At 41.5% G+C, this 27,417-nt stretch overlaps 1 protein-coding gene across 1 annotated transcript; it reads right to left on the bottom strand.

Annotated features, from left to right (window-relative positions):
• Positions 1-738: 738 nt before the first annotated feature.
• On the bottom strand, positions 739-26,921 carry LOC114145846 (carboxyl-terminal PDZ ligand of neuronal nitric oxide synthase protein-like). The gene is made up of 10 exons (XM_028019493.1): positions 26,209-26,921; positions 23,912-23,983; positions 19,180-19,272; positions 18,076-18,134; positions 17,884-17,992; positions 11,002-11,131; positions 10,525-10,652; positions 2,803-2,964; positions 2,425-2,593; positions 739-1,369 (listed from the first exon to the last, which is right to left on the bottom strand). Exons 1-10 carry the CDS (start codon positions 26,311-26,313, stop codon positions 843-845), a joined length of 1,554 nt encoding a protein of 517 aa, XP_027875294.1. The 5' UTR covers positions 26,314-26,921; the 3' UTR covers positions 739-842.
• Between the last annotated feature and the right edge of the window lie 496 nt (positions 26,922-27,417).

The following is a 27,417-nucleotide window of genomic DNA, read 5'->3' as shown; positions in this document are numbered from 1 at the left end:
GCAGCAGGAATTTATTAATACCAATTGAATTAATTATCTGCGTCATATTTAATTATTTAATTTTGTCCCATTTGGCCCTCCGTAGAAACTGAGATGCCTTGTGAAAAATATATTATTTCCAAAGCTGTTGGGAAAAAAAACCCACACTAGATAATCATTTCCTATCAGAACATTTTGTCATCAGTAAATTTCACAACTGGATGCAGATTATTTTTTTCAAGCCCTAAAAAAACCCAGCAGCTGCTGAGCAGCTATTGAAGGAATGTTAGCGATCTAGAAGGGCAGCAGAAGAAAAGACTTTGATAACATTAGCAGTAAAGGGTTACTGTTTTCAGTAGCATAGAAATACTGCTTCTTTAGTTGTTTTTTCTTTTTCTTTTTACCGTTAAGTGAGTAAATTTTACCAAAGAAAGTAAAATACAGAAATAAGACAATCAAAAAAAGAAAGGCGCGTGAATAGTTACATTACAGCTGCAGATGACGGACAGTGCAGATGAGTATGGAGCTAAATTTTTCAAAAGAAAAAATAAAAAAACTTAAAAACAAGATTTGAAACTGAAGCAGTTTTGAAAATTTTTTCAGGTTTAAATTTTCTTTTGAGCTTAAAATGTTCTTTCAGTTTCAAAATAATTTTTCAATGGAGAATCTTCTTTCCAATTTACATTTTTTTTTCTTTTTAACAAACATTATGGCCCCAATTTAGCTCCATAGACGAGTTCTGTTTTTTTTTTTTTCTTTCTCACAACTCATAAGTTTTGTGTGATACCTCAGTAGGTTTCTGCACCAGTTTCTTCGAAGCGGTGCATAAGTTTCTCTCGCCTCGCCCAGACGTCGTCGCACCGCTAAACGGCCATCTCGTCCCCCAGGCAGTCCGGCAGACTCTCTGAATTCAGCACGCTGAAGAGCCGTGCGGCACCGTCCGCCCCCGCCCCCTCGCCCTGCCCCCAGCTGTCGCGGTCGTCGCTTTCGTCCGTGTTCGACTCGTACTCCGACCCGATGCCGGACTCTCTGAAGCGCAGCAGCTCCAGGGCCCCCAGCACCTGCTCCCCCAGCAGCGAGCTCTCGTCGCTGGGCGTCTCTCCAGCATCCCGGCCCCCGGCCAGGCCGTCCGACACCAGGGAGGAGAAGCGGAAGCACTCGAGTCGGACCCCGCTGCCGCTCGGCCCCAGGGGGATGGAGTCGGAGTCGGCGCCGGTGGCGCCTGGGGAACAGGGCCCGGACAGGGCTGAGAACCAGGCGCCGTCAGCGATCTGGAGCTGGGAAGGAGCTGCCAACGGGCCCGCGGATGAGGAACGAGTCATGGATGCACCAGGAGCATCGGGGGGCTTGGCACGGAACGTGATCTCCAGAAGACTGTCCTGGGAACCCACTGACGTGAAATGAAGGAGAGAAGAAGAGTTAAACTGATGCTCTCATCTGTACAAATTTGGGTCATTGTGTTTACAGTTTCCATTACAAATAGTCGCAAAACTTTATTGATATTCCACTAATGTCGGAAAAACACAATTTCACAAATTGCTGTGTTTCCATTAAATAAGAAACACAACTGAGATCACACATGAATACATTTGTTCTCGCAATAAGTCATTAAAAAAAACCCATCATCCTCAACTACTTCCTGTCTTCTGCGTCTTCTTCATGGTTTGCACCAGTGGTAACATCCAGTTCCTGTGACTCGTTTGGTGCGAAAAGTGTTTCCATGGCAATGTTTTTGATACAGCTAAATAGAGAAAGAAGAAGAAAAAAACCCCTCATCTTAGAGGGCAAAAATATTTATCAAAAAATGAGAGTTGTTTCGAAATTGGTGCGTTTCCATTAAGCTAATTTACTTTAGAAATGTCAAACGCAGCTGCAGTTGCGAATGAAAATGATAGAAAATAATTGAGAAATACTGCTGGTGTGTGTTTGTTTCATGTGAATGATCTCAGTGGCATACACAGAGGGTAACGTGACAACATTTTATTTAGTCCAAGTTATGAATGCTTCTGCGAGGCACCGACTGGTGGGAAGCGAAGAAAAGGTGGAACTTTAGGATTCGCATAAAAAGACAGAAAACAAGACCAAGAAATCTTCTATGCAGAGAAGGAGAAGCTGCACAGAGTGGGATGATGTCAGCGCTGACAGGGCTTCACAAGTAATTACTTCATGCTAGCTTATCGCCACTAGCTGGATGCAGGGAAAAGAGGGGGGGGGAGAACAAAGATCCTCACTGCATTCTCTGACAGGCCTGTCATGGGATAATTAATTGCGTGCCAGCGGTGGATGATAAAAAGGAGCTATAACCGGAAGATAGGGCGAGAAAACCAAACCGAAAAAAGGGAAAGGAGCAGAAGGAGGGGAAAGGGAAGTTTGAAGTTTTCGCGGAGGAGAAAATAGAAAAATCTAACAAAATAAACAAGGAAGCGAAGCTGTTTGTTCACTCACTAGATGTCAAGTGTCCAGCCGATTTGAGCTCCAGCTCCTGGATCTGCTTGACCAGCAGGGAGATGTGCTGTAGCAGGTCGGTGTTCTGCTGCAGCAGTCTCTGGACTCGGGCCTGGGCCTCGGTGCGCGCGCACATCTCCACCGACAGCTGCTCCTGCAGAACGTGGACCTGCAAAGCACAAGTTGGTGAAAACAAACGGATTTTTTTCCCTTCGTGGCTTTTTGCTTTGGAACCAAACGGCACAAGAATGGAGTTTCCGTTCGAGGCGTTCGTTTCTCCTGGTTTTTTTTCCAGCCTTACCTGAGTCTGATTTATTCTCAAACGCAACTGGAACATAAAAAAAAAAAAACAACCAAAAAAGAAAACCAGGAAGTGACCTGTGCGGAAGCTGCCAGCGACTGCTGCTCTTGCTGCTGGAGCTGCTTCTGGAGCAGCCGGACCTGGTGCTCCGCGGAACAGGAGGTCTCGGCCGCAGGCTGGGCCAGGGAGGAGGCCTCAATGACGGGGGAGCTCAGCAGGAGAGGAGAGTCCTCACACACCTGAACACACGGAGCAGAACCAGATCAGCTCTAAATGTCACTGAGCCGTCTGACACCTCACTGCTTCAGATTTATTTACTCACTCAAAGTAGATTTTCTGAGTCACTTTGCTCATGTAATATAATTTATTTGTTGATTCTTCAGCACAGTATATCAAACAGGCATTATGAATACCGTAAGTTGGTTTAAATGACTGATTTCTGATCATTTTTGAGTCGGTATATTTTATTAAACTGAGATTAGGGGTAAGATTAAATAAGACTTCACTTCCTCCTACTCCTTTTAAAACAGAACAGTAGCTAATTGTTCTTGTTCTCTTGTCATACTGATCACTTGTTTTCTTGTTTTTCAAAAACCGGTTTGAAAAATATAAGTAATTAAATAAACAAACAAATTAAATGGATTGAAAGCACCTGGTTTAGACATATTATATTTGAAGAATTCAACAAATATATATGCTGAACACTATAAAACCTTTCACCTCCCGACATGTTAAAGACAAAAAATTATGCGTTTTCCAGCCACATAGTTCCAATCAAGTTACTATGTTACCTTTCAGTTGTTATAAAAATGCTATATATCATATGTGACTTAAAAGAAACTTCGTAATGTAATGCCTTGAAATTGCGCTTCTGTCTCTTTAAGAAGCTCCTGCTCTTTTTGAAACGCCGCCTTTAAATGAAGTCATTATTTTATTTGGTGTCACAAAACTCAACAGTTTCATTTATTGTCACACTACGTGTCCTCCTTGTGCACAAGTGGATTTTCTCTGGGTACTCCGGCTTCCTCCCACGGTCCAAAAATGTCACTAAGGTAACGAGGGGGTCAACAGCAGGACGGTACGCGCTCTCTGAACTTTGAATAAATAATGGGAAAAACAAACCAAACTCTTGCTGTGTCAATAACAGCATTGCATTCACGCTTAATGCATTTTATTTTTTATGTTTCAAATCCCTTTGCTTCATGTATATCACTCTGTTTATGTTGTTAATATTATTGTTAATTATTGAACTCTTTTATTACCATCCCACTTCCTTAGAGATGCTGTTTATAAAAGGGCTGCAAATTAGCCCATGCTATAATCACCATGATGCAGACATGGGACTGCTGCTTTATTCAGTTTGGTTATTGTCCCTGTCAAATAAGCTCAATAAAAATAAGCGTAAAGAGACGCCTCCCCCCCCCCCCCCCGGACTTCATCCATCCAGATTCAGATGTCTTCAGTTTGCAGGTCTGGGCACCGATCGAACCGCCAGCGGCGCTCAGAGACATAAATCTGAGTGATGGTGCTCCTGATGATGCTAAAGCTATTAAGATGATTTCCTGACTGGCTGAATTTCATTAGCACGCTGCATGCTAATGAAGCCAAGCTGCGGCAGAGAACAAAAAGCACAGAACTCCTCCAGGAATGTTGCGGGGAAGACGGCTCCCTGTGAGGCCCAAACGAAGGAGGGGAGAAGAGACGGAGAGCAGTTTGATCCATCATCACGTTGGATTAACGACTGGAAGAGCCGCAAGGTTTAAGAGCCATCATCTGAAGGGTCAACTTACAGAAATAAATAAATAAATAAAATAATAATACAAAAAAAGCGTCCTGATGGGACATGACGTCCGACTGCAACTGCTTAGCATTCATGTAAAAGATGAATCACTGCTTTGATTTACAAGTCAGGCAACGGATTAAAATTCCCTCTGTAGTTTCCACTAAAGAGATTTAATAAAGAAAAGGCAACGTCGACACAGGAAGGGAAAATAAACAAACGCACAAAAAGATGGGAATCGGAGAGCAGGTTGTCAAAGCTGGCCGGTTGCTAAGAGAATGACTAACATGAGACTGTCCTGTTTGGTCTGCTTTGATCGAACTAACCCACGTCTGTTCACGTTTCTAAACTCACATTTACACACACCCACTAATACAGCAGCTCTCAAACATCTTCCCATTATTCCTCTATATCTGATGGTTGCTAGGTATGCAACCATCAGCTGTCTGACGCTACACCTTCGTTTCAGTCTCGTCACGTCTGCTGTGTACTTGTTTTTCTCCCGCCTCAACCTTTTCACTAATAATACTGTAAAATCAAAAGCGTTCAGATAACCCAGTGTGCTTTGTAGCTAGCGGAGAACTTACTGTTCTGCTGAAGCCTAGCATGCTTCATTGTTAGCTGACTGAAAAGAAAAAACATTTATTATATAGTCCGATGACTGTAAAGCACACTGGGTTAGCTAAATACTTTTGATTTTGCAGTATTATTAGTAAAAATGTAGAGGTGGCAAAAAGACCCCCAAAAGCACAGCACGTATGACGGGTCTAAAACGAAGGCGTAGCCGTAGCGCCGCATACCTAACAACGATCATTTATGGAGTAATAATGGGAAGATGTTTGAGAGCTGGTGTGTGAGAATAAAAATATGTGCAGAAGTGGTTTAAAAGCTGCGAATCTGATCGTTTGATCTCCTCAGGGAGGACGACGTAAAGAAGCGCTGTGCTGCCAGGGCCGTAGGGGGCGTGGCCCTCCCTAATGTAAGGCTTTATAATCTCACATTTGAAATGTCTACGTTGTCCAATAATTTTGAAAAGGGAGAAACAAAGCTGAGTTGGATGAATATTGAAGAAGAATTAGTGAACCCTTTCAGATCAATAGATGCCCTTTCCCATGGTGAAACAGATAATAGATAATCGCTTCCCACAAATCCAGTATTAGAACATTCTAAATTAGTATGGAAGGAGATGCATAAAATATGTAAGATTTAAAACAGTTGTGCTCTTCATTGTGGTTTAATCCATCCATCTGTACTGGAAGAAAAACTGTTTACTGGGAACAATGTATTGTGAAAGGAATACGTATTGTGGACGATTTGTATACAGACGAGGTTTTTATGTCTTTTTCAGATGTCATGCTGACATATGATATAAAAAAAAGATAGTTTCTGGAAATATCTACAAATTAGAGACTGTATTGTTAAAGATAATTTCATATATTAAGGAAAAATCCAATACAGGAATTTATGGGCTCAAGGCTTTTACAAATTATTTAATACCCTGCAAAAGGATGTATGTAAAAGTCTGGGGATTGTCTGGCAGAGGGACCTTGGCTGCATTTTTAGTGATGAAGGATGGTTGAAAGTACTTTCAAATAATGGGAAATATATTAAAGAATCGAGAGGGCGGGCGTGCCGTGGTGGCGTAAGGGGTTAGCGCGACCCGTATTTGGAGGCCTTGAGTCCTCGACGCGGCCGTCGCGGGTTCGACTCCCGGACCCGACGACATTTGCCGCATGTCTTCCCCCCTCTCCTTCCCTGTTTCCTGTCAGCCAACTATCATATAAGGGACACTAGAGCCCACAAAAAAAACCCTGGAGGGGTAAAAAACCCCCAAAAAAACAAAAAAAAAAAGAATCGAGAGGGAAATTTACGCACTCTAAGATGGTACATAGATTTTATTTCACCCCATCCAGGCTCCATAGGATGGGCCTGCTTGCCAATAACCTATGCTGGAAATGCAACACGGAATCAGGAACTTTTAAACATGCGATATGGGAATGTAAATGCATCTCCCCATTCTGGAAAGCAGTATTACAACACACTGGAAAGTGGACAGGTGTGGGGATACCCATGTTACCAAGACTCTGCTTATTGGGGGATCAAACAGTGACGTCTAATATGTCAAAACACCAAAACACCGTGGTGCAGGTGGAGACGGTCACGGCTGCCAGAATAATCCTCAGGCTATGGAAATTTTAAACTGTTCCGAATGTTAAAAGCTGGTTGGAGTTGATGTTGGAAATAGTGTCATATGAACAAATGCTGGCCAAGCTAAATAACGACGTAGAAAACTTCAAGAAATCCTGGAACTATTTCCTCTCCTGCAATACTGGGACCAGTAAACTCCTTTGATGAACTGCTGTTTGGGAAAATCCTGACGAGTGACTACTTCTGTTTACTGTGGTTGTTTCTGCTGACATCAAGGATATTTGCATATGCCAATTTTTTGTGAAACTTTTATTGAGTTGATATGTGCTGACCTGGTTGTTTTGTTTTGCTTTGTTTTATTGGTGGTTTTTGTTTTGTGAGGGATTGGGGAGGGCTGGGAGGGGCTATATGCATATATGTTCTGAAATAATAAAAACTTTAATAACAAAAAAAAATTATCAAATGTACAGAAGTGGTTTAAAAGCTGAGAATCTGATTGTTTGAGCTCCTCAGGGAGGACGATGTAAAGAAACGCTGTGCTGCCTTCATCTTCATGCAATAAAAACATAAAATCCCCTGATTAATGCTAAGCTAACATCTCGTCTGATGGTCCAGAGCCTGAGCATGATAGTGTTTGTTGAACTCCTTTAAAAGTATTTCCATAATGTGTATTTACTTTTGATGAGAAACGGACTCGTGATTGTCTTGCTTGAATTTGGGATATGTATGCTTGGTTTGAAATATTGCAACTGGCTGAGCTCATGTTCAGATTTGAAGATACCACAACTTTAAAGTCACCGCCACTTATTGCTGTGGAGAATCGATCCCAGTACTTCCCAGGGAAATAAATACCTGTCCTGTCTAGCTTGTTTATATCAGAACTAGATTATCTGACTATTTATTGTCCTTTCATCCTTCATCCCCAGAAGAATAGAAAACCAGGTTGCTGTTATTGTGTGACAATCACAAAACAACAGATCTTGCTGTTAGCCTCTAATAAAAGCTAAAGACTGAGAAGTGAATTTGCCAGTGGAGCCGTGGGTTATGAGGCTCATATATGAGGAACAAATTACGACACCAGCGGCTCATTAACCGCACAGCGGGCAGCTCCGTTACTCAGAGTTTGGCCGGTTAAATAAAAACTCCTGGTGAAACTGTGGCTAAATCAATGCAGCGGCTGTCTGATGGTAAATGAAGATAAAGAACATTAAGTATGTTCTAATGAGGCTGATACTGTTGATTGCCTTTACCTTTTAGAAAGACAGATGCATTTTGTGAAAGTCAAATATCTAATCAGAACTCTTAAACTTTATTCTTAGATACACTTTCAAGAATTCGAAAAAGGATATATTATGTAAAGTAATCTTTTATTTAAACTGACTCTCTTACCTTAGTAACTGATATCATTTGAAAACTGCTTTTTGCATTTTAATCTTATTGTTGTGTGGTGTTAAAATTTGGTCGATGATCTGAAACTTTCAAGTGTGATGAAAGAACAAAACCAGAAGAAATTCTTTCACAGCGCAAACTTTAAAGAGGCAGAATTATTATCATTATTTTCCATGCACATTGTCATCTCATAGCACAAACAGGTAAGAATGTTAACTTGTGTCGTTAAAAAATATGGTATATATATAATATAAATATAATATACAAATATGACTTAAAAGAAATCTTGCTTTATAATTTAACGCCTCGAAATTGGTTCTCTGTCTCTTTCTAGAACTCCGCCTTCAGGAAGTCATCACAACCGCAATCCTCTATTAACCCTTTAACAATGTTATTATCAGCGTTTCACTGAGAAGTAGCTCCTATAAAGAGCTCAGCAGATGAACAGTTCCACCAGGTATTTGCTAATTGCTGCTGGCTAGTCTGAAGGAGCTGAGTGGGGGAGGATTCTTGAGGCAGAAACTTTGAAACTGCGACTCTGGGGAGGAGCTTCTTCTCGAAGGCGGAGCTCTGACCACCCAGGCGTTTTGCACAGCTGAATGGTTGCCATGGGAGATTCAATGATTTCTTAAACATGCATTAAAAAAAAAAATCTAAGCAACGCTCCATGTGTGGTTTTAATGAGAGATTACCATTATAACATGGTGTAAAGATCAAAAGTGTAAATTTACATAATAATGTCCCTTTTAGATCTTAACCCGCCATGTTGTCAAGCCTCAGTTATGCTACAGAGAAAGTGTAGGAAAAGCAGGCGAAAAGAATATGAATAAAGTCTCAAATCTAAGATCAACATGATGGGATCTGACAGAAAGCTGACCTTCAAACGATAGTTTATCACCACATGAACCCATCTACCCAGAAAAACAAACAAACAAAATAATAAACATAGAAGAAATAAAGTTCACTTCCTTGTTGTAAACTGTAAAAGCATTTCTACTTAAACCCTTTCACTCGTTGCCAGGGCAGCACCGCGGCCGGCGCCTCGGAGACTCGCCGAGCGGCAGTCAAAAATCGGGGAACAGGCAGCGGCTTGTCCTCAGCGGGAGCACGCAGTGGTCTCATCAATAAACCACGTCATCCTATCAATATTGAAGAGACCTAGTGGAGCGTTCCTCCACAAACAAGAATCAAAAGTCTGCTCGCTCGACGCGCCGTGAATCCCTCGGAGCTGTTTACCAGCTTCATAGACGCTTTACGAGGCTAAACCTTCAGCCTGCGTTCGTTTGATTCAGGGATTAGTAATGAGCGCAGTATTTGTACCTTTTTAGATCTTTCTAGTTTGTTTTTTAATAGTACTGGTAGAAATATGATCAAAGGAGCAAAAATACAGTTTGCTTAGTCAAATAAGTTTAAAAATGATTACTTTACTGACTGCTCTGAGTAATTTAGTTTATTTGCTGATCATTTTTGTGGGGGGGATTTTTTGTTGTTGTTGCTTTTTTGTGCATGTACAACAAGCAGTACGGAATTATAAAGTATTTTCATTATTCCACCTTTGTTCTTTGTCTGTCATGTATACAGTGGCAGCTACAGTATCTCTCATATGTGAATATGAAGTTTTTAATAATTTCATGGATTTTTCTGCACAAATGGACTGTATTAGTTTTGATGTTTTTTAAAAGACAGCCTGCAGCCACACAGGGAGACACAATTTGCTAATCACATGAATTCTGAATTCTTCTCTGGATTTCATTTAGGGGTGTCAGAGTAAAGGAGAGTCATACAAATATTTGTATACTCTGTTAATATGCTTTTCCTTGGACCTCGCGGTTATAAGCTGCTTTATTTTGGACCGTGACATAAAATCATAGTCGAGTACTAGCAAAGTTGGGGGAAAATTGTATGTTTAAACCTTGTCGAATGAAACATCTGTCGAGGTTGGCAAAGAGCAATCCGATCGGTAGCCTCAAAACAACCCTGTAGTTCTTCAGCTTCCCGCGACCGCTTTCTCACAGTCTTTTTCTTTACAGGTTATCTCTGAACAAGGACTTTAGATTCTGAGCCGAGAAAATGAAGGCTGGGGTAGCAGCAACAGAACCGGGGCCTTAAAGAGGCTCAACAATCTGATAAAGAATGCTGGTTCTGTGAAGCCTATGAGATGATGGTGCAAAGAAGGATTCTACATAAAACCAAGAAAATTTTGGACAACCCTGAGAACAAGCGAACTGTTATAGAACAAGAGTGTCTTCAGTCGGAGGCTTCTTCAAATTTACTGTAATACAGACTGCTACAGGAGATCTTTCCTGCCACAGCTGTCACCATTTATGATAACTCTGCGGAAAAACCTTGAATTCATATGAGTTACAACTTTAACGTCACTTCCCTTTGGGATAAATAAAGCTGATTTTAATGGGGTGCGAAAATATCGCTGTGTGAGAAAACCCGAATTGATCAAGGCCGACGTGAGCAAGCCGCACCTCACCTTGGCATCGGCTCCCAGGGCCTCGTCCTTTTTGTTCTTCTCCGGGTCTGACGAGGAGACGCACTCGATGCTCTCCTCCGTGGTGCCTTCGAGGTCCGTCTCCTCTGACAGCAGGAGCCTCTTCTTCGCTGCGGAGAGAACGACATGCGTCAGGAGAGAGCTTCGCGTGGAGCTCGTGCCGCATCTCGAGGCGGCGACAGCTGCCGCATCAGTGGGCATCGAGCCGGCAGGAGTCCACACATGGTGGATCTTTGATCTACGGGCCTGGCTGACTCATATAAAACAATCGCGTCTTTCATTTTGAAGGAAAAAAAAAAGAGGGAAAAAAACTGACAGCGCTGGAGGATGATGACATATTTTTCCAGAATTGTCACAAATTTGTTTCTTCTTGAGCAAAAGCCTGACATTTGGGAGGAGAGCAAAGTGAAGGGAGGTGTTTTGTAGTTGCGAGCGGGTTGGTGTGTAGGTGAGAATAACCTGGTGCTGCCTCCAGCTCCTCCACCCTCCCCTCTTCGTCCTCCTGATCCTCGCTTTTCTGCTGCAGGGTCAGCTGGTGACACACATCGAACGCCTGACCCACGGTCCGCACGATCCTCATGGCCTGAGACTGAGTGGGAGGACACAGAGGAAGGGTGTGTGAGTAGTAAGGGCAGAAAGAGGCAGCGGGATGAAGAGCACATTATGAAGGAGACGTATAATTGGGCCACGCAGCAGGCGAGGAAATGGGCTGCCGGAGGAGACGGAGTGTGACCGTTTGTGCTCAGGTGATGGAGAAAAAAAATAGACAATGAAACTGGAAAGAAAGACGCAAATTGAGGAGAAAATTGCAACAGAAGGACAAACACCGAAGACAAGGTCTTTTCAAACATTATTTACCAAAGGCACTCCGACACGGGAGAAGAAATGTGTTATTATTGGAGACTCAGTGATCCATCCAAATTTACCCCAAGAGTGGCTTCTAGTTCCTCAAGTCAAATGTTTTCTTTAATCAGACGTTTCCACACACACACACATGTACACCCCCACTCGGCTGTTTTAAGATCGAAATGTTTTTAGGCTGCACTCTTCTGGGACATGGCTGACCACTATATACATCTTCTTTTAACTTTTACTAGTGTAAAATACTGCGACAGACTGGCGACCTGTCCAGGATGACCCCGCCTCTCGCCCGGAACATTAGCTGGAGATAGGCACCAGCCCCTTCTGACGCCTCTAAGGGACAAGGATGTAAGAAAATGGATGGATGGATGGATGGATGGATAGTGTAAAATATTATATATGCATATGTTGTTTGTTGCTATGGTTTCTCATTTGTTTTCTCCCTTTCTGGAGGTTTCGAGGAAGATTTCCAGGTCCTTGTATTTGGCCCTCCCCCACAACTCTCCCAGTCGGCTCCTTCAGACTAGCCAGCAGCAATTAGCAAACACCTGATAAAACTGAGCATCTGCAGAGCTCATTGTAGGAGCTGCTTCTCAATTAAAGTGCTGGTGAAAATGTTAAAGGATTAATAGAGGAGCTACGTTGTGATGACTTCCTGAAAGTGGAGTTTCAGACAGATCACGAGCCTTTGGTGAGACAGAGGACCAATTTCATGGCATAAAATTACAAAGTCACATTTCTTTGATGTCATATTTGATATATACAGCATTTTTATAAGAACAGAACTTAACATAGTTATTTGATTGTGCACTATGTGAATGGAAAATACATAATACTGCCCCTTTAAGGCCACTGTGTGTAACATATTTGATCCCAAAGAGTTAATATCCACATAAATACTGCTTCTCCTCTGATATAACTGTTTTCTAACCTGAGCATCAGTGCTGACTGGTTTGAGACACCAGGACTTCCACAGTCAATTTCAGTTGTTTTTTTCTCCCCCAAAAAGCTCCAAAATGTGCACTAGAGACAGGCTTCTAAATCGGGCAGAATGATAGGCTGTCCACCACGTCCTTCCTCAGTCTCACTCAAGGTGATGTTTTCAATCTTGGGAGCTGGCAGGAGCCGTGTCAAAAATAAATTCATTGCTCCCATGCCTCTGGAGGATCCTCGCGCCTGAAACCACTCAGTCAATATGTCAAGGTAGCTCGAGCCTGAAAGAGGTTTAATCAAACGCAACGGCAAAATAAATTTCGGCAAAAAACCCCCCAGAAACGGTGCGAGGAAATTGATTAGGGTGTCGTGTCATTCACAGATCAGAGGGTTGAATTTTAGCTTCAGAAACGCAAAGTCGACAGAACAGAAGTCAAACACAAAAGGGCTGCGTTGATGATTTTGACATCTAAAAGCCTTGTGTGCCACGGCGCGCCGTGATGAAAACACATCAAATCTCCTCTAAATCAGCTGATCCATCTCCTCCTACTCAGCACACATGCTTGGTCTGTGGCACAAAGATAAGGCTTCACAGACCCGGGGAACGAGAGGAGAGAAGGCACCACTGACTGCGTCCGCAACAATGGGGTGGGCGTCTCGCTCAGCGCTGGTGAAAATGTCTTGAAGTGCCGAGCAACAACGGCGGCCCCTTTTCTTTTTCTTCTTCCCACCAGAGCGATTAGCATTCAGCCTCACTAAATCGCCGTCGGCGCCGTATACATGGTGAAGGGATGGGAGTGAACCTCGCTGATGCTCCGTCTTTGGAGGAAAAACTGCCTCGGCTCGCGCTCTTTCAGATATGTAGAAAACAACATGACTCTGCTTTGCTTTTTTGTTACGACGGGTTGAACGTTCCCGTACTCTGCCCCCCAAAAGTGCTCGTAACCTTTGAACTTTGACATATTTCACCATGTTACAGTTACAGAGCAAGAGCAAGTAGTTCAGAATTGCAAAGTGGGGAGGGAAATTATGCAGCTTTTTTGAAAAGGTGAAACGTGTTTTCTTTTCTTTTCTCTTTTTTTTGCCGCATCGAAACTGGTTTATTTTCACAAAACAGCAAACAGCACTTTTTTTTCGCATCACAAGAGTCACTTGATCAACAGGATGTCGTCACTGGCACAAACCACGAAGAAGACAACAAGAAGTAGTTTTTATCGCGTGAACAAACTTGCTCGTGTGATTTTAACTGAATTTCTTAATATAAACACCAAATTTTGACATTGTGTTTCTCCGACATATTACATTGACCAAGTTTTGCTCACATTTGTAATGGAGACGCAGCTAGTGATTTGGGGAAAGCAGATTAATCAAAATACCAGGAAGAAAACATGCCAGGGCCAGCAAAAAAAAAAATTTATTGAATGATTTAGATGAAAGCGTATTCACATGTTAACCTTTGAGACTTGCAGGAATTAAATTTTCTGAATTAAAGCTGGTGGAGATAATGACTAAATCTTAATTGCAGGAAATGATGGCTGCAAATGAAGCCGTGGCGTAAATTCAAACTGGAAAACTCTCTAGCCTAATCTGCATCATCCAATCGGTGCAACACGTTCATCGCCATTGACCTATCAACGCCGGACCAAGCCACGTCACGGTCAATAACCAACCAAGCTCCCCCTGAAAAGGACCTCCATCCATGGCATCTTCCACTTTCCAGCTGCGCTCAACCCACCTCCGCCCCTTCTCCACCTCCATTATCCTGGATTTTCAGGCACCCATCCTTCACCGACCTTCACCACTAGTGTACGGACCCCGGGGGATGACATTCCCTAATCAGCATCGGGGATGCTCATCTGAGCTTACTGCAATTCACAGCTCGATGTCTAGCCGGGGCCCCGAGCACCAAAGGACTTTAATTCATGCATGTCGATAAACCCTTTTAATCGCTGTCTTTCTCCATCTGAGTCTCTCCAGATTGAAATGTATTGAGCTTTGACTGAACACACACCATCGGATAAATATAAAAAAAAAAAAAAAGGTGGAATGTTGTGGTTTTGTGCAAAAGCAAAAGAAAACTTCAGATGAATAACCATCTGCAAAGATTCAGATGTTTACATGAAATCAACAACCAAACATCTGGTGGTTCAAATCTAAGCAACTCTCTACAGAACTGTCTAGAGAAAACGAGGCGCTGGCTGCTCAAGCACTCCGTATTACCCAACAAACCAGCTACATCGCTTCCCTTGAGGTAACTCAAGAACAGCAAATGAAGATGCTAACTGTCAGGTGCTAATTAATCAAAACAAGAGAAAATGGTTCACAAGAAACACAGCAAACCAATTAGACTTCAGTGAGCTGAAACACTAATACAGCTTTATCAAGATGGGTTTTTTTTATGTACAAGTGAGAAAGTGATAATGATGATGAACTATAATGATCACAAACATGTCATTGTGCATTTCTGCTGTAACCCCGTTTCCTTTCATGTAAAGACCGCTGGTGTATTGAAAGACATCTGCTACAAAGAGCTGAATGTGAGAAAATGAAAAGGGTTTTAGTGGAACACTAATCTCTGTTATGGCTTTGAATGATGTGTGCTGCTATTGATGTGTTCCTCTTCTGAATAGTGCATGTTTACTGGGATCAAGGCTGTGGATTTCAGTGCTCGGGATGGGCTAAAAAATCTTTTATTAAATTTTTTCCATATTTATCGACAATTAAATTGACCATTTTGGGAATGACATTTCAGTGCTGTAAGGTCAAATAATTAGGAATTATAAGTAGCATTAGCTAGATTAATTAGGACATGCTACATTGGCAATAACATAGATATTAGCCAGCGTTAGTCATTTCTAACATATCCATTTTGGTCACATGAGTGAAACTGGGCTGATGTTATCTACCAATGATACTTTCATTCTGTTGCCATTTGTGAATGGGTTTCAGGATAGAGAGGGGAGAGAGTTGGCTACGTGTTATTTGTTTGGGCATTTGAAAGTGATGCAGCACAGGATTGCATGGGTTTTAACTAGAATAAGGAAGAAATGTCAGCTGTGTGGTCATGTTTCATGGTGCCGAAAAGGCAGGAAGTTGTTCAGGGATCCCAAAATGCAGAAGACACAAGACAAAAACAAAAGCCACAAACACCAAAAAGCAACACAATTCCATAGCTACAACAAAACTATGGAAGTTATGCTAGCAAGTTTATTATGACTTCTATCGTAGCATTATCTTTTTTTTTTTTTTTTTTTACCATTTTGGGCCACTGTAATATAGTAAATATAATAAACCATTATATTAGAAATATTACTGACATTAGTCCAAATTTTTATATCAATGCATCTATAATATTAGTCAGAAAGTAAGCTGACTAATATTACTTTCAGCTTCAAGTATGAAAATAATATTCACACTTTCAACTTCAAGTATCCAGCAGGCTGAGGTGAGTACTTCCTCACCTCAGCCTGTGTAACTTTACAATATGCAATGCTATATTAGGAATATAGCAGCTCTAAAACACATACAGAAAAGACATGTAACTAGGGCCAGATTAAATTTTACATTACGAGGAAAGTTTTCATTCTCACAAAAATGATAGGAACATCTGCGACGACCATAAACTATCAAGTCCAAAGAGCCGCCTCCGCTCTCCCCCAGTGTGGTCAGGAGTAGGCGGGCGCCGTGTGGTTGTTAGAAACAGCACAGCTGGTCACACAGGATCCAGCAGCCAGGGTGAAAATAAGCCACAGAAGCTGCCTGAGCCACTGGGACAAAACTCAAGTAAAGGAATGGAGGCAGCTTTATCAGGACGTGGCATCAGCAGCAGCTTGAAAGGAGAGGACAGGCCCCTCAAGGAGACAGAAGCACCAGGGTGAATGGAATGCATAAAGTGGAGGACAAGTGGAGGAGGACAGAAAAAAAAATCAATATGAGAAGAAAAAAAACTTATAGTGGCTCCAAGCAGCACTGCCTTCAGATAAAGACTGCAGTGGGAGCAGCTCGCCAGCCGAGTTGTCCTCTAAGCGTCTAACTTCGCTCTGAGAGAACATCTGGAGCCCGTTTGTGTCAAAGTATCTGAGATCAAGTTAGCCTCATATTGTTACGTCGCGTTTGCCGAAACAATGGAAAAAGTCCAGTGTGAAATGAATAACCAATTATCCTGTCAAGATTTACTCTATTTCAATTGGTTAGTCTGTGATAATTGCTTGAGCTGCAACCTTGGTTGCCATAGGAACGGACATACGTGCAACGGAATGTCTGAGCATGCGGCATTTTTATATTGTTTCCATCGAGAGAGACAGAGACAGAGGCAGAGGCAGAGAGCCTCTTGGTGCTTCAAGGTAAATCTGCCAATGTTGTTTTTGTTTCACGTCTCAAATCTCCAGCAGATGGGAGAATGTTTAGATAAGTCAGTTTTAGGAAGCATTATGAAATATGAGGCAAATAGGAATCAAATATGAGGCGCTTTGCTAGTCTCTCACATTGTTGTGGAAGAATTCTGCACAGCATGATCATAAGCCCTCAGGTAAAATCTTCACTATGGTCCTGCTTGGACCTGGTTTATGAACATTACATGCCTTGAAAGAATTCCTGCAATTTAGGGTTCATCTTGATGTACGTGCATTTTCAAAAGTTTGCAATGTAAGCAGACACTTTTATCTCCAAATCTTCTAGGAACATCACAAAAAAAAGTGACATAAAATCATCACAGCTCATCTCAAAAACTTCTAAAGTATCATTGAATCTGCGCTTCTGTTTGCATACGGTACCGTACATGTTGATGCTAGGCGCTAACGACGAGTAAGAAGTGTTTTCTTTTTGAAAAAAAAAAAATAAATCAGAGTTTTATTAAATTTTTTCAAAATTTGGTTAATGGAACCATTAGTAAATTTAGATTGGCATGAGTGTCCTCATTTGCACACATTTATTTAAAACAAAGATCAGCTCAGGTTGAACACTAGAGGAAGCTAAAAGCAAGAAGCTAGCTACACTTACCTGTAGCTTCTCAAAGCTAAGTGGATCTTCATCTTTGGCAATACGAAAGTCGAAGTTGTTTCTTTTTAGCCACGTTAATCTACATTGGATATTTCCCAGCATTTGTGGTGAGAAATTAATGCCGAGAACTGTAGAAAGCTGACTGAGGAGTTTGGACTGCCACATGTGCACTGTTCAAGTCAATGCAAGTTTAGTTGTGTAGCACATTTTAGCAACAGATGATGAAAACATACAAAAAGAGAAAGAACAAAAAGAAGAAAGATGACATTTTCACATACACCATCAAAAACATTCATCGTATAACATTGGGATAAAGACGTTATTCGTCCAAGGCGACTCTAAATTTTGCCTTGATTTAAAGGGCCGTACTTGCTGAAGAGGGCTGGGACCCCCGACTTGAATTTATAATCTCTTCATTGAACTTAATTCCAGCCTCATGAAACACATTATCCAACAGACCTCACCAGACTCAAGCTGCTTCAGTAAGAGAGTCTCGTCGACACTAAGGTAGAATATTCAGAGTCTTCAGCTGCTGAGGGTTCCACTCACCTTCCTCTTAGACTTGAACACATTGCAGCGGAAAACGTTGCTCTGTCCGTCTCTGGCGATGTAACTGAATATCTTCAAGTCTTGAGCGTCGTGCGAGACGTAGAAGATCCTGAAGGCAACACAAGATATCAGGTCAGCGGGGCTTCGTTAGCATCCTTGACTCGGGCTCATTAGGGATCTTCCTCGCCACACCTGTAGATGGGGTCTTGTGTCACCAAAATGGAGCTTTCATCCCATGACCAGCCTTTTCTCTGTAGCAACAACAACAAAAAAACAGATCATTGACACAATACACAGGGTTTCCCACAGTGTGTTATAAGCCTGGCGGGCCACCTGGCTTTACTTGCCCCCCCACTAGGTTAGGTATTGTTTGTTTATTTTAAATGGTTTTTTTAAACACCAGTAACAGTAAATACAGATTAAGATAGGTTTATAGTTGAACTGGGCGCCATCCCGGTACCAACCTGTTGGCTTCACATGCTACTATTTCCAAATTCAGAGGTGCATGCTCGTGCACCTCTGAATTGTTGTAACTCTAAAGGAGCAGTGTCGACTTTTTTGAGCTTTACTTCATATTATAATGTTATTCCCTCATCAAAAACGAACCTGGAGTGTTGCCTTGATTGTTTCCTGCATGTTTGAGAAATCATTTAACCTCCCATGGCAACCATTCAGCTGTGCAAAACCCCTGAGTGGCCCTAGCGCCACATTCAAGTTGCAGCTCCTCCTCAGAGCTGCAGTTTCCAAGCTTCCAAACTGAACAGAGCAGTCCTCCCCCGACACTTGCCCATTCAGCTCCTTCAGACTAGCCAGCAGGAATTAGCACCCGGTGGAACTGCGCATCCGCTGAGCTCATTATAGGAGCTGCTTCTCAGTGCAACGCTGGTAAAAGCATTGTTAAAGGGTTAATAGAGGAGCCATGTTGTGATAACCTCGTGAAGGCGGAGCATCAGAAAAAATCTGGAGTTTTTAAAGGGGCAGAGGCCCAATTACAAGGCGTTAAATTACCAAGTCAAATTTCATTCAAGTCATATTTAATATATAGCATTTTTAAAACAACTGAAGGTAACAGAGTTACCTTACTGTGGTATGAAAAGGCTCTTTGTACTTGGAAAATATGTAACACTGCCCCTTTAATATATTTTCAAGACAAAAACGCACTGGGCTGCTGGTGGACTGACCTAGTGGCCCCACCACGGGGCCTAGCGGGTTTTCTGGGGGAAATCCTGAATGCAGTCAATAAAAAGTTGAAATCAGTTCATGGAAAACGGATGGACTCTCTTCCGCCGGTCTTACCTTCTTCTTTTTGCGTAGGATCACTTTGACACAGTCGGTGGACACGAGTATGTTGACCTTCTTTTTCTTTATGTTCTTCAGCTTGAATTCGTACTGTAACGGAAGGAAAACATTCGTTTTAACTTTGTGGGCTGGATATCACTGCTTCGATGAATCTCACTAGACAAACTAAATGAAAGCGAGAAGGGACCACCCTGCTGCGGGACTATTTTTATCTTCTCCATATGAGAGATAGAGTAAACATGGAGGAACTGTCAGTTTCTGTTTCTGGTAGACGCTTAAGGTTTTAAAGGCTGGCTCGCCAGAGGGAGCCAGACGTGTGTGGGACACTTTCATCCCTCTGCATGATTAATGCTGCATACTGAGCTTTCACTGCAGGCTCTGGCTCCAAATATCAATGCTTTTGGGTAAAAAAAAAAAATCCAATAAGATTAGTGGGGGGAAAAAACAACAAAAAAAAACGCGTCAAGCTTCAAAAACTAAAAGTCCAACTTCAGATGATTAACTGATCAGAGGAAGTTCTATGAAATCAGAGGGCAAACAAATCCTCCTCGTCTCTGCATGAAAAACTCAGATATTCTCTGTTATCGCTGCTTTCATGTTAGTAAAAATAACAACTCCGAGCCGGGCCTTAGGAGGCTTTGCAAGCGTCATGTCATGTTGCAGCCACAAACCTAAGTGTATTTTCATATGACTATATCTCATAGACCAACACAATGTGGCATGTGTGTATATACGTATATACAGTATATATATACACAATATATATATATATATATACATATATATATAAAACTAATAAAAACCAGATTCAATACTTGTACAAATACATCGTAAGGTTTTTGGCTCCACCAGCTCTGCAAATTTACAAACTCAGCTCAGTCCTAGTCAGATTGAATGACATCAATACTCTTGGATTTAAATATAATTATATCATTAAAAAAAAAAAAAAAAACAGGGTTTGAATTCACTATTTTTTTCAGATTCATTTTTGTAAAACATAAAAACGACAGAAATCCTTTCCGCCTCACAATATGTGACTTTGTGTTGCACTGTCACGCAACATTTGAATAAAATCCTCTGAACTTTAAGGTGGTGGCATCGCAACATGTATACATTCAAATTAGGAGACCGAAGCTCATAACAGTAAAATCATAACACATAAAAAGGTCACACATAATCAAAAAGTTCAAAAAGGCTCAACCTTGGCAAAGAGACGCAGCTGAAAGAAGCTCTTCCTGACTACTGGGTCAAATTGATTTTAAAATCTTTATCAAATATTACCCCTAAATGTTCTTTACAACTAAAAGTGAAAGCACTTTTAATCTGTAGTTATGTTGCCACCAAATAAAATACATTCAATGTTTTGGTTGTAAACAAAAACTTCTGGCCCAACCAGTGTTGGACAGCAGTAATGCAATCCAGTAAAAACGGAGAGCATTACTGCAACCAGGCTTCTGGGACGAGTAGATCAGTAGGTCATCTGCATAGCAGAGGAAGGAGATCTAGGGCTGTGTGAAAGCAGATCTTGTAAAATGAAAACAAAAGAGGGACAAGCATGGAGCCTTGTGGAACACCATGTCAAAGAGGAGCACTAGAAGAGTCAACATCATAACGGAAACTTTTCTGTCACTCAGATAGGAGGAAAAACACATTAGTGATGTGTTTCAGGAACCCCAGACTATTCATGGAACTTCTTAGAAAAAAACACTTCTTTTAGAAATGTGGACTGTCGACATTGACATTAGCGTTGTGGATTTCTGTGCTAACTGCAACATCTCTAGCATTGAGATGCTATTTTTGGTTTGAATAGCTTTGCTGATAGGCTAACTCCCTTTAGCACAACTTGAACGCACAACTTGAACTCAACAACTCCAAAGTACCATTAGATTGATTTCTATAGCTAGTATTAACTCCCATTGGGCTAAGAGCAGCGGCTTTGTTGTCCATCGCTTGCGGATGCGTGGAGAACCGGTACCAAGTTAACACAGCGTGTGAAACATGAAAACAAAAGAGGGCCAAGAATGGAGCCTTGTGGGACCTCACATCAAAGTGGAGCTCTAAAAGAGTCAAAATGGTAATCATAACGGAGACGGTTCTTCTTTTCAGGTAGAAGGTGAAAGATTTTAGTGATGAGCTAGAGATACCGACATAGTGGTTCGATCGGGACAAAAGATCGGAATGATCCACTGTGTCAAAGGACACTGTGAGGTCCAACAGAACCAGCGCATGGTTATTATGTGCTTTTAATAAAGCATCATAATCATAAAACAAGAAACGGTAACTGTTTCTAGCAGCACCTTTGGCAGAATCTATCTCTGCCTTAGAGAAAAAAGGAAAACTCAAAGCGCTCCGTCTATGAGACTGCGACCCGTGTTCCTGACATGTGCTCTCGTCCAGTTAATCCATCATGTAGCTGTGTGGGAGTTTCAACACGCTTCCTGGGCTTTATATATTCAGGTGAAGGACACGGATCTCTTAATGTGTGTGTGTGTGTGTGTGTCTGTGGACGTGTCTGTTATCTCCCATAAACTGGGCCAAGAGGACCATCCATCTTGCAACACAGTGCTGTCAGGGGGAGATGAAGTGGAACACAGGGAGTGTTTGCGTTTTCACGCACATCAGCCTGAGACCAACTCACACGGTTCCTCCTGCCACAGGTTGAGGCAGCTCACCCCGAGTCTCGTGTATAAACCCCCGGCGAGGGTTTTAAGGACGCCTCATGTTTTGGGTAGTCAGTATAATAACAGTTTAACAGAATCACAGCCGATAGATGCTTCTTCCACAGGCAAAATTTAAGTTATCTAAAGGTGGGACTCCGAAAAACCTTTTGCAGTTGAGTTAATTGCAGTGTCTGTAATTAATCACAATGAACACTCCCTCCAGGAAATTGTGATGATTTTTTTTTTTGTTGTGACTGTTGCTGCCAAAAATGACTGATTTTAAGGCACTTCTTTTAAAAAGCTGTGGTCAAAGTTGCAAATTTTTAAGGTTTGTTTTTTGCAGTAGAATGGGTTTACACCAATACAAACACAGTCATGTCTGGAGGAGTTGTCAAAGTGCAAACTAAGAGTTCCATATTTTTCATTCAAGTTGACATGAACTGTACACACAGAAGCTGAGTTGCAGTGATTGGTCAGAAAAGAAGGCGATACAGAAAAACGTTAAGATGATTGGTCGGACTGATTCAGTCGTCGAAAGTTGCGCGACTAATTTTTGACGATTGGTGAAAATTGCAAGTCAGCGCAAAATTGGTGGCTGAATTTGCATTAGTAGCTGTGATCACAACATTTCAACTTTCTTGAGGGGATGAATTCATTGCATTTTAGACAAAAATTATATATCCACAAAATTAGCAACAGAGCTGAATTTGAAACATAATCAATTACGAATGTAATGATGGCACTTGACTTAATGTCATGTTTTGATTGTTGATTCTATTTTTGCATCACTTTGTGTTTTTGTGTTTGGTATGATGTAACGGCACTTTGACATGCCTTGCTGCTGAAATGTGCTTTGCAAATAAAATTTGATTGATTGATTGATTGACTGAATAAACACACGAGCTCAGCATATTTATTGTTGATGATCTGTTATTTAAGTTATTCAACCATGAGACTGGTACAAAGTATTATTCTACTGATTCACATTTTTAGCGTTGAGGACGTTACTATGATTTTACTACTGGTAGAAAAGACAAAGAAGGCGACAGGAAGCAGTAAGAGGATCATGGCGCGCCACATTTTTTAATGACTTATGTGAACAAACTTATTCACATGTGATTTTAACTGTATTTCTAATGAAATTGAAATACTGCGTTTACAATATTGTGGGGTTTTTTTTCGGCATTAGAAAAATATCAACTAAGTGCATTTGTAATAGAAATGCAGTTATTATGTCTTCCTTTTTTTTCTCTGTCAGCCACATTTGATTAATTGTGTCACAGCATCGAGAAACATTTTTCTTTTGTTTGCCTTTAGATAAAAAAGGCACAAAATCCAAGTATTTAATTAAACTTTGTTCATTTCCAACACAGATGGAAAAATCCATGTTGAGCCAAAAAGCTCTTCAGTATTTGGATTGTGCTGAGCAATGTGTAGCTTCCTTTATTACTATTTGAGCGACCGCACTCAAATCTTCAGCACGGTGTTAATAATGTCTCCTAAAAAGTGTACGCCGTTGCTACAGTAAATCTTCGCGAGGAGACTAAAATGGCCATTACGAGGAGCTGATGGCGAGGGATCAGGATTAAGTTTTTCCCCGGGTGTCAGTGGGGACGAGGCTGACCTCAGGCTGACACAGCAACTCTGTTGTTAGATTAGATCTAACAGCTGACAAGCAAAGCAGCCAAATCCTCTGCACTCTGTGCTGCTGTGTGCCACTGCAGTGCTTCGTGTTTGGGCGGCCTCGTCTTGAGCAGGAGAATGTTCAGAGGAAATTTCTTCTTTTCCCCCCCTCCCTCTTTCGTTCCCCGTATTTCATAGCAGGATTGAAACTGCTAGTGACAAGGCGCCGAACCTGACCGGTGTGTGCCATGCGCCGACAGGAGGACGAGGGGCGATCTGAGGGTGAAGACGACGTGGCGCGGTAGCCTCCGAAAACAGACAGTCGGGATGGAGATGCGTTCGGTGCGACAGCATGAGTGACTCTGACAGTTTGTTAAAGATTCAGAGGGGCCATTGTCACCAGGTTTAAATATAGCGTCGGTTTCAATGAAGTCACATGTTCTTACTCTGATTCGCCTCATCGCGGCGACTATCTCCATCCGGCTGCCGGGGCGACCCACCTCCAAGCTGCCGATGTACTGCAAGACAAGAGTTCAAAGGATTGCTTTGGGTTTTGGCAGGTTGTTTGAGTCGGTTAGGTTCATCTCACACTAGGCTTGAAACAATTAATTGGTTCGATCCAATATTGAAGTAAATGTCAACTAACCGAGTAATCGATTAGTTGTTAGCTGGAGAATACAGAGTCAAAAAAATGTAATTTGTTGGAAAAACCCACAACAGATTCAGAGCAGTGACTATGTCAAAACTGTAAAAATAAAAAAATAAATAAAATAAATCTATATACATTTTGGATGTCAAAAACGTTTTTTTGTAAATATGTTTTATTCAAAACCTCCCAAGTGGCATTTTCTTTAAAAATACATTCAACTGGTTCAAATTCACAAATGAATGCCATGATAATGCAGTTTAGGCAATAAAATGTTTATGTTTTAATTTAGAAAAGGATTTTATTTGTTTATTTGCTTTTTTTTTTACTAAAACAGTATTCAAAAGTTTTAGAAAAAATCGCTAAGTGCTCAGATGGAAAATCTATAGGATGTGGTTAAAAAAAAGAAAAAAATCCGATTAATCGATTAATTGTCAGAATAATCAATTAATCAATCACTAAAATAATAGGTACAGCCCTATTTCAAGCTAATTTTCATGTAATAATCTTCCTTTCCCACAAGGGAAGGGAAGACAGTCTGAATTTGTTGTCCAGGTCAAAAGTTTACATTCACTCATCAGCATCAGGAATAACAGTTTTGGTTCATTGTTTCAGCTTTCCTGTTTGGAGCTGGTATGATTGGATAGTAAAAGTCTTCAATTAAATTTCAAAGCAATTATTAGTTGCGCAAATTAGAGTTTAAAGCACACCACAATCTTTTTATACAACCTCGACTGTAAAGATACATTTACCATTTGGTTGAATGGTCGTTAGTAAGCTTATGCCTTTTACTGCCATCATGAAGCTTCTGGTGTAATTCTGGATATTTGAACAGAAGGATAGAAAGATTTCCTGACAGATTTGACTTTCAAACAGGCTACAAATTCAGAATTACGTTGTGGTCTGGCCCCTTCCCAAAACATGACCCAATCCAAATCCAGCTCTGATTTATGATTGTGATTACTCCCGTTGGATTTACTCAGCCCTGCCAAAACATCATCCGCCCTGTTGTCGATTTGGCATGAAGCTGAAGAATTTGGAGTTAATTATGCCATCCAATTTACGCAATTCAAACGACACAGACCCTCAGCATGATGCTGTCACCACCATGCTCAACAGTTGGTACAGTGTTTTTGGGGTTAAAGATTCGTACCTTCATTCCTCCAGCTCACAGTCAAATTAACGTTTACTCGTCTGACCACTAAACATTTCTCCAGAAGCCGTTTGGATTGTTCATTTGGGGAGCTGCAGACTTCAGTCACAGCGTTGGATCAGTGGTGTCCAAACACAAAAGGTGAAACACACACAAAGAAACCCAACAATTTCAACAATTTTGGGGTCAACAATTGTTTTCTGGTTTTTGGCCAAATTTTTAACCTTTCTTGACTTCAGGGGCCAAACAAAATTGTTTTTTTTTTTTTTTTTTTTGCAAGTATCAGAACAACATCATCCAAAATGGAAGATATGAGGACTGAGTTAATCGGTGCGCCCCTACAAGCTGCCATTAATATTCTACAACGACCATAAAGTTACTGAAAATACACAGACTGCTCTCAGAAGCCAGGTTTACAGTAAAAAATCCATTGAAATTCTTACAAGAACTCATATTTGTAACCCAGAATTATGCTAAAATCATGTCAACGGCAGCTCCAAGTGTGTGGCTTCCCCTGAACTTGACGAACTTAAGCAATTAACTAATTAGGCGCAGGCTGATGTTCTCAGGCCTTTATTTCTAATTATGATCATTATGATTTTCCGCTCGTATGGACCCCGCCTGCCCCCCGAAGAAACCTCCAGCACTCCGTAGATTAGAGAAAAGGTTCATTAACTTCAGACCTCGGTCTGGTTATTAAATGTTGTGATATCGTTCCACTCTGGAGAGGCAGAACTGAAAACCCAGAATTCACGAGTCACTTATGCCGTTGAGGTTATGTAAACTTCTGGAACTGTAGGTGAAATGATCAGCTCTGACACTGTTGGCCTAAGACATTTTTTGCCAACATGATTTTTTATTTTCTATTTATTTATTTAGCCTAAATCATCTTCTGGCAGAACATGAGGCGTTGAAAATCCCTCTCTGTTTCAGAGGGTCCTTACCTTTGCCTCGAAGCAGACCCCATGATTAAACACCTCCTCGTTGTGCATGGGGACCCTCAGATCGAGCGCGTCATCCACTAAATTGTACTTGGTCACTCCGGGCATGGCTCCGGATCTCGTTTTACGACCGCGCTAGAGAACCTGCAGATATGCGCATCTCCTCTCCTCTCCTCCCCGCCGAACACCGCCGCCGCCTCACACTCTCTCATCCGCGAGACGCGTCACTCCGGTGGTAGGTGGTGGTGGTGGAGGTGGAGGGGCGGAGGGTGGGGGACGGAGGGGGTCCACGCGCGGGTTGCGACCGATTGATTGGCTGCGGGAGCTCAATTAATGCCCTAATCGCCGGTTCGGTGAGTGCACTTATTGACCCGTTTTTTTTTTTTTTTTCTTTTTTAGTCCGGTGTTGCTCTGACGCACGACAGAGACGCAGTGGTCTCCGCCGCTGCCCGCCGGTCGAGCCGATGACGCAAGGGTTATCAACAAATGATTAAAAAAAAATTTTTTTTTTTACTCCTTGTAGTAGGTAGGAATTGGAAAAAAAAAAAAAAAAGCAAACAAACAAACAAACAAACACAAAACGTCGGCCCAGTTTTGGACGCGATCACATTTCAGAACTACGACCGGAGCGGTTCGGGATTTAAATGAGACGGAAGGAGGGTTTCCCTTTCACGGCCAGCCGCAGCTCACGGCTTGTTTGTGTGACATCTAGTGGCATTTCAGGGAACAAATGAACGGAACTCCACGAGCCCCCGAGGGTCCTGAACCGGGGCCCGTTCCGCAGAACCGGGTCGGTTCGAGTTTGCATGGAGGCTTTCCAACTATCATACGACTCCATATTGTCACTTTCCAAAAACAACGACTTAAGTCTTTTTTTTTTTTTTTTTTGTGGAAAAACTGATTTTGTTCAGAAATAATAATAATAATAATAATAATAATAATTTAAAAAAATTATTAATCACTACTTTTTTATTTGCTAATAAAAAGGTGGTGATTTGTCATTATTATTATTATTACTGGTGTTGATTTGGGGGAAAAGTGTATATATATATATATATATATATATATATATATATATATATATATATATAAATCTGTAAATCATTTATCAAAAAATTATTCAGGTCATTGTTTTGGGAAGGTAAAGAAGTTGAAAGTGTTTTATATCATAAAAACACACAAATAGGAAGTCCTATAAACATCATACCAGTA

This window comes from Xiphophorus couchianus, chromosome 6, assembly GCF_001444195.1.
Source record: "Xiphophorus couchianus chromosome 6, X_couchianus-1.0, whole genome shotgun sequence".
Lineage (NCBI taxonomy): Eukaryota > Metazoa > Chordata > Actinopteri > Cyprinodontiformes > Poeciliidae > Xiphophorus > Xiphophorus couchianus.
Note: the sequence above shows the minus strand (reverse complement) of the source record. Positions and strands in the feature narration are given on the sequence as shown.